The 12236-nt window shown below is 45.7% G+C and overlaps 1 protein-coding gene across 1 annotated transcript in view; it reads right to left on the minus strand.

The window, feature by feature from the left end:
- LOC135913845 (glutathione S-transferase Mu 2-like) overlaps positions 1-11107 on the minus strand; it is a 34592-nt gene extending 23485 nt beyond the window's left edge. The window contains exon 1 of the mRNA XM_065446545.1: positions 10733-11107. Within this exon, the coding sequence (XP_065302617.1) occupies positions 10733-10830 (98 nt within the window). The 5' untranslated portion in view covers positions 10831-11107. The remainder of the gene's footprint in view (positions 1-10732) is intronic.
- Between the last annotated feature and the right edge of the window lie 1129 nt (positions 11108-12236).

Below are 12236 nucleotides of genomic sequence, written 5' to 3' on the forward strand. Positions count from 1 at the left end.
AAGTTCACAGATGGTGAAATAACAAAAGAAAGCGTGCAGTGAAAGCGCTAGAAAACGCGAAGGCCATTCCATGTACACACATATAAAAACAACATTTTTATATAACGTCCTCAAGACCTAAATGTAGACGAGCTCCTGATATGTGCACTAAGATATTGCACAAAATTGGACGACGTGTATGACGTAGTCATGACAACTATAAAAAGGGAAAACTCACTAGTAATGGCAAAAACAAGGACACGCAAAACACCTGAAAGATAGAATAAAATGCTAACATTGTTTGATTGAGAGCCATACCAAAAGAAAGCTCACTTATAGATCTGCACGAAAATATATGAAATGCTTGACATGTTCATTACTACTGAACAAATTGAAAAAAACATGGCAGAAAAAAATAACATCGTACTAAAAACTGAAACAAACATTATCACATTATTTCGCACTTGGTCACAACTTGAGTAAAGGTGGCAAGGGAACAGGAGATAGTCGGCTTTTGCAGCAGCACATAGAAAACATTCGCAGAAAGGCGTATTCCTCAATCAAAGACCAGGTAAAACAAGCCAACACGACCCTTCTTTCTACCCGAATGCAATGCTTAGCAGTAAAATTACGTCACTTAAGGCACTAAGTCGTACCTACTGGGCTGGCCCTTGTATAATAAACATGAACTGCAAAAATCTGCATGTAGGACACTTGCAATGCTCATGCTTTCCAGAGGAAAAAAAAGCGTATCATGCCTACACATGAAGGTTGTTCGGGCGGTTTTCCCATCGGGGGTTACTGAGATAGTACACAAACACTAACAGTAATTTTTCAGCTGTTAGTTGGTTTGTAGAACGTGATACACAGAAAAAGGACTGAGGGCGGTATGGAAAGCTGGGCAAGTTACTGAAGTTGCAGAATGAGACTTGGCACAGAAAAACACAAGTCACAGACCAGGTGACAATGAGGAGGAACATCTATTTGTCAGCTTTCTCTACCGGGAAGAGGCAAGTGTAGCACAATCAAGGCGCAACGACGTCCGGAGCCTCATGGAGTACACAAATGGACAGGGCTGTGTTCGTGTACATGCGCCTTCTGATGTCCTTGGGTCTGAGCGCTCACCTGTTGTCTTTGGGCACCCGGAACAACCTTGCAGGGCTTGTTTTTGAGGTATTTGTGCACCACTGCACGATGCACGAGCGGTACGAGTCGTGAAACGGGTGAAACATCGCGGAGCACAAGCACACAGCTACCGAGGAACACAGAACTGACTAAACTAGCCACGTCGGTAAACGCACAGCAGCGCACGTATCTCGATGACAGTAGATAACAAAAATAAAGCGTTACGTAGCGGACTAAGCAGCAGCCGGGCCGGCGGGGATGGCACGGCGGCGCGGCGCGTAGACAGTCGAAGGTGAGGGAGTTGAGAGTGTATTACGAGAGAGGGCGTAGGGAGAGGAGCCTAGCGGGGGGAAGGGCTTGGCCACCTGGATCGGCGCGCGTGCGCGCGATGATCTACGAGGCCATGCAAGGGAAACGGATTTTTGCGTCGCCCTGTACACAGATGGCGCCAATTTCCTGCGCCACCGGAACCGAGGAGTGTCCCCCCCCTGACGGGGGCGTGTCCGCGGGGGGGGGGGGGGGGGGGGGGGTTAGAAAGCGATTGCCGTCCTTTATATTAACAAAACGAAGAAAAAAAATTTCAGAACCATAAATTAATAGGTCTGTTCTTCGCAACCCCAGCAATTCATGGAATTTGAAAACCGTTTCAGCTTACCCTTAAAGGACCACTCCAGTGATTTTTCGATATCCACTGATGTCAATGAAATTTCGCTCATATGTTCTCTCTTGAATTCTGATTATTTGTGCCTAACTATATGGCTGCAAGCCATTTAGATTTCCCAAAAAGAATTTTAAAGATTTTTCTACTGGCCACCCTGTGTTTGCTACGTCAGAGTACACCCAACTCTGACTGAAATCGTCGCTTAAATCACCGCTGTCTAGTTAGGAAACTCTGTAAAAGCTCTCTGTGTCGTCAGGAGACATCATCTTGGTGTTAGCGCCAGGTGTTCTGCATGTTCAGCACGCGTTCTGTGTGTCTGGACTGTTTTGTGTGTTCTGCATGCGTAGGACCTGACGTCATTCACTGATAGTGACGTCACACGAAGAAGCTACCCGTTTCGGTCTCGTTATTTCGTTTATTGCTGATTTAAAATTATTGGTTGGGTTCTAAGCAAATTGAACCACCCTACAGGTGACAGGACCGTCAATACCATTTCAAAATGACAATATCCTAAATGGTTAAAAAAAAACGCCGAAGATGCCTTTTAAAGAGGGTGTCAGCTGATGCCTGTGGTAATTTTTTTCAACGTAGTGATGCCGGTCTTGTCTTGCACTGCTACGTCGGGCGGCCCTATCGCTGGACCGTAAACGCCCCTCACCGAATTGGTGAGGGGCGTTTACACACAATGCCCAACTCCTAAATTTTTAAACACTGCCCAACTCCTACCACGCACACCTAAGATAAGGCAACTGCTTGTCTCGAAGGGTGCCGTTTACGTGTTTGTGCAGAGGTCGAGTGTCCTTCCTTGAAGGCTGTATCAGCGTTGTCTGCACTTGGATTCGTAAGGAACGTCACAAAGCACGACCGAGAGAATGGTCCGCAGTCGACGAATCAACCAGTGTACACGACACTTCCTTAGTTACGGCAGAAGTGCACTTGATCTTAGTTAAAGAAAAATTAAATTATGGGGTTTAACGTGCCAAAACGCCAAAACCACTTTCGGATTATGAGGCGCGCCCTAGTGGAGGACTCCGGAAATTTCGACCACCTGGGGTTCTTTAACGTGCACCTAAATCTAAGTACACGGGTGTTTTCGCATTTCGCCCCCATCGAAATGCGGCCGCCTCAGCCGGGATTCGATCCCGCGACCTCACGCTCAGCAGCCTTACACCATAGCGACTGAGCAACCACGGCGGGTACTTGATCTTAGTGGTAGCACAACTACGGCAAAAAGAGGCGACGCTTTCTACCTCCGCATGATCGACGTCGTGGCTTCAAACGTGTTCCCAGCATTGTTCAGAGCCGTCCTAGGATTGTGACAATGCGCTTTTTGTAATGGCAGAGAGTAGGCTAAGCTAGGAAAGGAGTCGTCACCCTTAAATAGCATGAAAGTCAGTTTGCAAATATTTTTTGAGATCTCTGCAATAGCCCGAATAACATATTTCACAATATTGTTTCGGAACATTACTTACGATACAAAATAACGTGTTTTTACGCATTAATTTGTTCTAGCGTAGAAGATAACCACATGCAATTGTTTGTGAACGTGAAGAGTAATAGTCATGAGCAATCAGACTCGCCATCAAATGGTCGTGCTGGAGTTAGAGCAACAAGAGTCCAACTTAAAAAAAAAAAAAATGTTTCGCGATAGTGAACGCGCCGGTGCAACGAATTTTTTGAAAAAGCTTTAAGGACCTTGCACGTATATTCGCTAGACGGAAATTTCGAAAGATTTCCTATTGCGGAAACATTCGGAAAATATTTTACCTAGATTGGGGCTCATCTTGCCAAACAATAGTCATCTACTTTGCATGTCTTTCCCGAATGCTGCGCAACCTCTACTTTCCTTGGACGACGATATATATCACACTGACCTGAGCGTGCCGTTCGCGACACTTACGTACAGGAAACGCTCTGCTAAAGGAAAGGCACGTCAGATGGCTTATTTTCTGGGAAAATATATGCCCCCAAAGAGAGCAAGCTTTTGTAAGAGAAATAAGAATAATAACGGTTCGTCTTGAGCGCTAGAAGTTGTTTCAGGTCGCTATATCACGTGGCGGCGATTTCAAACTTATTTTCAATAAGCTGAAAATAGGCAAAAAAGGCTACAAGTATAATGCTGGTACTGATGACGTAGAAGAGACGGATAACCACCACAGTTCGCCCTATCTCGGAAGACTGCACACAACCTTAATCTCATTGTCGCAAATTGTCGAAGTCTAAAATATTTATAAAGAAAGAACAGTTTGAATCGTTTCTGTAATTGACAAAACCTCAAGTAGGGATTGCTACAGAATCATGGATAGAGACTTCAGTTTACAACGGCGAAATATTTCCGTCAGACTACCATGTGTACGGAAAAGACCGCAATAGTTCACAGTGGTGGTGTTTTTGTTTTGATCCACAGCAGTCTCAGCAAGACTCCCATCAACGTGAAAAGTAGCCTTTCCTGAAACGGTCCGGTGTAAATTGATGCTTGCAAACGGCCACTCTATAGCAAATGGATCGTCTTACAGGCCTCCAGACTGCAAGCCACCGGATTGTTTTTTTCAATTGAATGACGTACTGCTTTCGTTAACCACAACGCATGGTGGGGACTTTTACATTCCCCATATAAATTAGAAAGCTTTCAGCCGAAAAATAATTCAGCTCGTACCTCCATAGCGTTTTGCGAGCTGACAAAAGCCAATTCCTCGTTCCAGTACCAACAAGCTTAGAGTCAGCTAGCGAAAGCGTACTAGATCTGTTTCCGTCTAACGATCGAGATCTTGTGTCCAGATTCACAGGAATTCCTGGCACAAGCGACTATGAAGTTGTTACTAGCTGGAACATTAACGTATACTGCTATGCGCCGAAAAAGCCCACCACCACGAAACGTTTTTTTTAATGATAAATCAGATTACTTATTCCTATCTCTGGAACTCGACCGCTTTCTACCAGTATTACGACGACACACCTCCAAAATTGCCGTAAATTCTGCCTGACGCTCATTTAAAGCTAAAATATCGTCATTGGTTCAAATCCACGTCCCCTCACGCATCGTAGCTTCCTCACGACAGTAGTAAGCCATCGCTGAATCGGAACATTCAATGAATCATTAACATAAAGCACCGATTACATCGCAAATATTGCGCATGCCCGGATTCCGACACGTATGTTAAGGTGAAAGACTTAAACGAGTCAATAAACAAAGAAATTACAAAAGCAGAGGCTACATATCTGAGCATGTTAGGTGACAAACTAAAATGTAATCCGAAAAATCTCCGGATGTCTAAAGTAAAACGAACAGTAAAGTAGCTGTCCCTGATATTATAGATAACGTAAATTATGGTGAAGTCGTAACACCAACACGTAATAGAACACGTAATAAACATGGAGTTGCTTCGCTACTCAGAAACGTTCAAGTTAGTTCTGCATTTGGTCCTGATCATTCTGGTGCCCATGACTTTCTACTGCTAAAACTGTCCGCCATGAAAATTCCAGCATCATTGCTGAAATGAATCCAGGCGTATCTGACTGGTAGAAAGCAGCGCGTTGTTCTTGAGGGTCCGACCTCAACAGAGACTAACGTTTTGTCGGGCGTAGTACAGGTCCGCCTTGGGCCCGCTGTTATTTCTGAAATTCATAAACGACATAGGGAAGCGTCCTTCCAGTCACATGTCCCATACGCCTGTATGCTGACAATTGTTGCACATACCACGCAATTACGTCCCCTGTTGATTCAAGCATCTTACGAAGTGACTTGACACTGACGACGTGTTGCGACAAGTGTAGCATGAAATTAAACTCGGCCAAGTGCAATATCGTTCGCTTCAGTAAGAAGACGGTGCCGCTTGTCGCACATTACTTTCCACACACTTAAAATTTATTGAGGTAAGCAGTTGTAAGTACTTAGGCGTGGTTTTTAAGAATAACGTTTCTTGGAATGATGGTATATAGAGCGTGGCAACAAAGGATAGTCGTACATTAAATTTTGTAAAACGTAATTTCTCGAGAGCCCCCCATAAGTAAACACTAACAAACGTTCGTCTGATCTCGCAGCACGGTTGCTTGGCCTGGGACCAGAAACAAACATCCATTAATCAGTTGGAACGAATAAAAAGAAAACGCGCAGCCCGGTTAGTTGTCGCCGACTATTGTTTCACTCAGAGGTCATCATAAATACGTGTTAATTTGGGATGGCCACTCCTCGCAAATCGGCGGAAATATTTACTACTTGAACTTTTCTCCACCAATTACACAGGCAAGACTGGCTTGTGCAGGGGCATGCTCTATAACCGCCAAATGAAACGTGAACAGCGGAGCGCGTGGCCTTAGCATAAGTGAAGCTATAGTGCGCAACGTCCAGTCATCACCATTGACAGGCGCGCACATGCGCTTTGGCAGCACCGCGTGATCCCCCTATGGTGAGATATTTTGCTTCTGTTCTGGTTCTTATATTTGAAAGGCAGAAAAAAATAAACGTAAACAGAAGCTAGAATATTGCAGTTTACGGCGAGTATTGTGGCATAGCTCGCCGACGTTCCCGAAGGTATTGTGGCATAGCTCGCTATCGGCCTGAACAGCGGTGCGCGTTGCCCAGTTTGCCCCGTCACCAATAGAGATTGATTCGCTCATGTGGCTTGACGCTTGTGTGCCACATTCACTCTTTCAATCGGTGAACTCGCGCAGCGCGGTATTGCTGGTAGTCGGCGCGGGCGTGCCGAGCACTTTTGGCCGTTGGACTTCCAAACGATCGTCGTGCGGCGAAGCCGGATGTGCTCGCCTGTCAATGGTGATTGGACGGCGCGCACAGGACTTTCGCGTATGCGTGGGCCACACGCTCCGCTGTTCACGTTTTATTTGACGCTGATAGTACATGAAAAACCCAAGTTACATATAGCCCAGAACAGATCATCCACCAAAAGTACAAGACTGCGAATGCTGCATCAATCTATATAAGCATTCATTCTTTCCCAAGACTGTACACGACTGGAATATACTGCCGCATCAAATTGTCGCAGCAACGTCATCTGCATTTGAAAGTTTTTAGTCGCCACATTTGTATGTTTAGTACACAAGTTTCTTTTTCTTTAGATAGAATAAGAGGTTCACCTTTTCCAGTCCAAGACTTTTAATAACCTCCACGAGAGAGAGAAAGGGATGCACAGAAAAGCAGGGAGGCTAACCAGAGACGATTCCGGTTGGCTACCCTGCACGGGGGGAAGGGTGAAAGGGTATAAAAAGAGAAAGAGCGGAAGAGGGAGATAGAGAGAAATAGAGACGAGCACGAACAAACCGCGCACACTAAAGAGCTTAACCACAGGCGTAACGTTGTCTTAATCACTATTTTATTATATTGCGTTGTATTACATTGTGTTCCTTTTGGATTTCATTATAACCGTAGCTGCAAAGTTCTATTAGTTACTGTATGTTTTAATGCTGTGTTGTATTACGTATTAGATGAATTCCTTTGTACTATCAACCATCTGTATATATACGCATGTATATTATTCTTCCTCCCTATTCTAATGCTCAACATTGGGCGATGTAGATCAGCAACTAAAAAAAGTAAATAAATAAGGCAGTGTTACGGCAGGTTTCTTTCATTCACAAAATTTGTTGCCTGGCTAGTTGGTTCATGCTTAACAACTGAATACTGATAAGCGCAATTCCAAGATGGGACAGATCCTTGTCTGCCTGCTTAAGTACACGGCACACGAGGATCGCGCAAGCGCACTACCCATCAAGCCAACCAATGCATCATACCAGCAAACGTATAGAGTAAAGCATCATATCTAAAAACTTGTTTTCTTTGCTATGCAAAACTACCGGCATATCACTAATGCAGGCACTTTTTTTCTTTCTAATATGATATGCCTCCATTTCTCTGGCCCAATGCATCAAACAAACCAGCCAAACCCGTCCATGCGTCAACGATCGGGTGCGGCAACAAGAGCGCTCTGTAGCTAACAAAGCTTCATTTAATTTGCCTATGCACTGTAGGTCCTGTCCCTGCGAGCCAATTCTTTCCAGTAATCGAATTATAGGCAGCAGTGGCAATACCTTGGCCAGAAAAATAATGGAGGCATATATCAGAAAGAAGGAAAGTGCCTGTATTAGCGATATGTCGGTTGTTTTGTGTCTCAAAGAAAAGCAGGTTTTGGAAATGATGCTGTAATCTGTACGCTGCTTGGTATGGTGCATTGGTTGGCTTGATGGGCAGCATGCTTGAGCGATACTGGTCTGCTGTGTACTTAAGCAGGCGAATCAAATTAAATTATGGGCTTTTACTTGCCAAAACCTCTTTCTCATTATGAGCCACGCCGTAGTGGAGGCCTCCGAAAATTTCGACCACCTGGCGTTCTTTAACGTGCGCTGAAATCTAAGTACACTGGTGTTTTCGCATTTCGCCCCCATCGATATGCGGCCGCCGTGGCCGGCATTCGATCCCGTGACCTCGTGCTCAGTTACCCAAAACCATAACCACTAAGGCCCAAACAATAAAACGTTCCTTTTCTTCGAGCGCTTCCTAACCTTACGTGAGGCCTCCTTACAGCGAAGGACCGATGGAGGAAGCAAGCGTACTCTGAAAGCTCCCTTCACCCGTCCTCCGTCCTCACCTAAGGAGCGGTTGCCGCGTGCCTGGGTTCGAGATTTCTTAAAAGCTTTCGGCGAACACCAGAACACCACCATTCAATAAAAAAGGTTGTATCGTCGCACAATCTTTAAGTTGATGAGCTAATATAGAGAAGCGTGGACGCTTTTTTCTAGTTTTGTTGACTAAATCTAAAGAAGCCGCGCATTACAGTGCGAAACTTGATGTGCTCCAGCAACGCTGGCACGCCGGCGTCGTGCAACGCCTAGCAATGCTTTTATGCCGCACGCATGACTGAAATGAACGTGCCTGGCAAAACGTACCGTGCTCGCGCTTCTCCGCAGGTGGGCGACAGTGCGCATGCGCAAGAGAATGCCACGTGGTAAAGCAGTGAGGTGAAGCGCTCGTTCAGGGCCAGGAGCGGCGTAAGGACGCATGAAGGTAGCTTTGGAGCTACTTTATGCTGAGGAAGCACCAAGGAAGCCTTCACCGAGGGCCCCTCAGTAAGGAAGCTTTCAGAGTGACATAAGGTGGCCTCACCACAATGAAGGCTTCCTTAGTGAGGTAAGGAAGATTTCATTGTTAGGCTCCTTATGCTGAGGAAGTACCAAGGAAGCCTTCACCGAGGGCGCCTCAGTAAGGAAGCTTTCAGAGTGACATAAGGTAGCCTCACTGCAATGAAGGCTTCCTTACTGAGGTAAGGAAGATTTCTTTGTCTGGCCCTAAGCAACCACGGCGGGTTTAAGTAGGCGAAGTCTTGGGAATAAAATTTTGTCATGAGTTTGTGCCTGTGCTGTTCTTATGTGTCTATCTCTGTCCCGTCGTGGAATTGCGCTTACCAGTATGCAGTTGTTAGCCTTTTTCACTACTTCTCCTAACCTTCGGTCATGATCCATATCCCTAAATGTGGATCGTCAAATTCTGCACAATATGAACGAATGACAATCTCTAAAAGTTATTTACTCAGTAGGATGCCTTAAGCACAAGGAACCTGGAAGCCAAGAAATCCAATAAAAAAGCGCAATCTCGCTGCCTAGTGGAAACGGCACTAAAACAGATCCTAGAGCCGCCAACAGCAAGACAGAAAGGACACCAACGTGGTTGCCTGCTATGACAGCGCTGTTACAGAAAGTGGTTTTAGCGCAGTCACATTTATTTTGAACACATCAATGTCGATAGTTGAATGCACGGCGCATTATGACTCACAAAAAGGCTCTTATATCGCACCGCGAGTGCCTGCATAAGGTAGAATTTAATAAAAGTGCCGTTATTAGACAATCGACAGATAACCACATAAAATTGAGCTAGTTTGTAGAGATTAATCCTGACAGAAGGTACGGCGTGGAGACATGGATACACGAGAACCAGACAAAAACGCCCGACTATCAACCGAAGGGCGTGGTGGAAAAGAAAGTGGGCACAAAACTTATCGGCGCACGCCACCTGGCAATCAGGCACACGTGCGGGCGTACGCGAGAGATATTTGTTTAGGCGTTTCATAAAAAGCTGGATCAAGCATGCGCTTCCACTAGGAATAATATGCCAGGCGTAGACCATTAGACGCATTTCTTCGTTCCCGAGCCTGCACAAAACAGCGCACTCGTCAAATATGGCGTGCATTTAGTCTCGACAATGCAAAGAACGATTAGATGGCGATCATCTGGTTAACGACCTTATATTTGCCATTGATCTCTGGCTAACACGACGGCGTGTCAGCTCTACGTAGAAGCCGCCGCAGCCGAAACGCTGTACACCACACCGGCCAATTCACGTAACCCGTTGAAATACATGCACCTCGTTATGAGAATTTATGTTATTGCTTCTTGCTTCCAACTCGACTTCTTGTATTTAAAAGAGTTGGGTTTCTGTAGTTTAACGTAGCGAAAGAGCGCACGGAGTCATAAGGTAAGCCGTATAGACACATGGGTTACAGATTATGCTTGACCACCTGGGGTGAGGGAGCGAACACACAAGGCACAAACGTTGTTATGCATTCAGCCGCCATCGACATGCGGCCGCTTGTTGACATAGTATGTACATGGTTAATTACCAATGAAATCTGGGTACCTAGGGCCGTCCACACCGATTGGAATGCTGCCAACATGGCGGAGAGAAGAACTCCGAAATAATTCGCAGAAGAAAAAAAGTGTGACTTGCAATTCCCTTTGGAATGCCGCCTATAATCGCCATGCCGACGCAAACATTCGCGTGAAGAGTTCTGCACAACGGAAGCACGTCGCCCTGTTCTGGCACGGCGCCAAGTAAATGCTCGAACTCCCCGCCCCTGCCTCGTGTCGAGGCCACAATGTGTGGCGCAAGCCGTAACCGGACGAGGCGGGAAACCGGCATGCGCTGCCGCGGCGAATCCAGGATGCCGGAGCCACGCCTACCTCTTGTCCTCGTAGGGGACTCCGGCGTAGGCCAGCATGTAGCGGATGGGCTCGCCGATGCCTCGAATGTCCCAGTAGCCGAGCACGAGGGGGGCCATGTCTCTTGACAGCTTGGCACACGAACACGCACACTTTTGCCAGCAGCCGGAAGACGACTACGCGCTTGTTTACACGACTTTGAAAGCGCCCGCTCTGCCACCTATGAGCACCCCGCTAGTGTCGATCGAAGCGGCCCCAAGCGAGTCCCACGCCAACGGGCGGGCGCCGGATTGCGCAATACCGGGCCTCCGGGCTGTCGCCGACAGGGAGCCCGGTACCTACTGATTAGTTTTGACCGAGCGACCGTGCCATGACCGTGCCTCGAACGACGCTTTGAATGGGAAGCGCTGTGGGGAGGTGATGCCCCGAGTGCCATTTGTACGTGCTTTTGCGCAACCGTCGTGCGCACCCTTATGAAAATGACTGTTGAAATGTTGTTGGCATATTGTTGACGAATTGTTGACTCAATAGCCTTTCAACAATACCTCAACAATTATTGAAACCACGAAGCCATAATTCAACAATAAAGTTGTTGGGCAGTTCACAACAAAAAAGTCGTTGACTAAATTCTGTTGCTATATTGTTGACTAGTATTGAGTATTATTGAGCCATTGTTGAGTAGTTTTCACCAATAAGGTCGTTGACTAAATTCTCTTGATATATTGTTGAATAGTATTGAGTATTATTGAGCCATTGTTGAGTAGTTTCCAACAGTAAAGTCGTTGACTAAATTCTGTTGATATATTGTTGAATAGTATTGAGTATTATTGAGCCAATGTTGAGTAGTTTCCAACAATAAAGTCGTTGTCTAAATTCTCTTGACATATTGTTGAATAGTATTGAGTATTGAACCATTGTTGAGTAGTTTCCAACAATAAAGTCGTTGACTAAATGCTGTTAACTTTTTGTTGAATAACATTGATTCACGAGCAATATTGAGTTTCGAAGTATATGTGAAAAACACACGCACATATGTATGTGCGCGTCTTTTGCACATATATGTTGCTTTACTGATCACTTGATCACCATTGCATATATACAGGCTGTTGGTTCACGTTACTTGAACCATAGACGTATATACACGGGTTTCAGCTAACTTTACTCAGAGTGGAAAAATATGCCGATGCACAATAGTACGATGCGACCAAATGCATGTTGCATCACTCCTGTATGCGTCACGCTATTCTTGTAATTAGTCAAGAAAATTAGCCATTCTGAAGGAACAAAGTTAGGCGAAAAATTGCAATTAGGAAGTTCTAGAGCACTTTGTAAAACGTCCGATTAGGCAATTTCTAACTTTCTATCTATTAAGTGTTAGTGTTTTTCAGCTTACTGCGGATGCGCGCGGAATACAAGAAATATCACTTGACATATACCCGCTTGCGCGCGCCGTGCTTGCCGCGCTCCCAAACGAGCATACCATCGAGCAGGGTGTGTTGCCGCTTAAAAGGCGACAGGGCAGTGA

The sequence above is a fragment of the Dermacentor albipictus genome, chromosome 5, assembly GCF_038994185.2.
Source record: "Dermacentor albipictus isolate Rhodes 1998 colony chromosome 5, USDA_Dalb.pri_finalv2, whole genome shotgun sequence".
NCBI lineage: Eukaryota > Metazoa > Arthropoda > Arachnida > Ixodida > Ixodidae > Dermacentor > Dermacentor albipictus.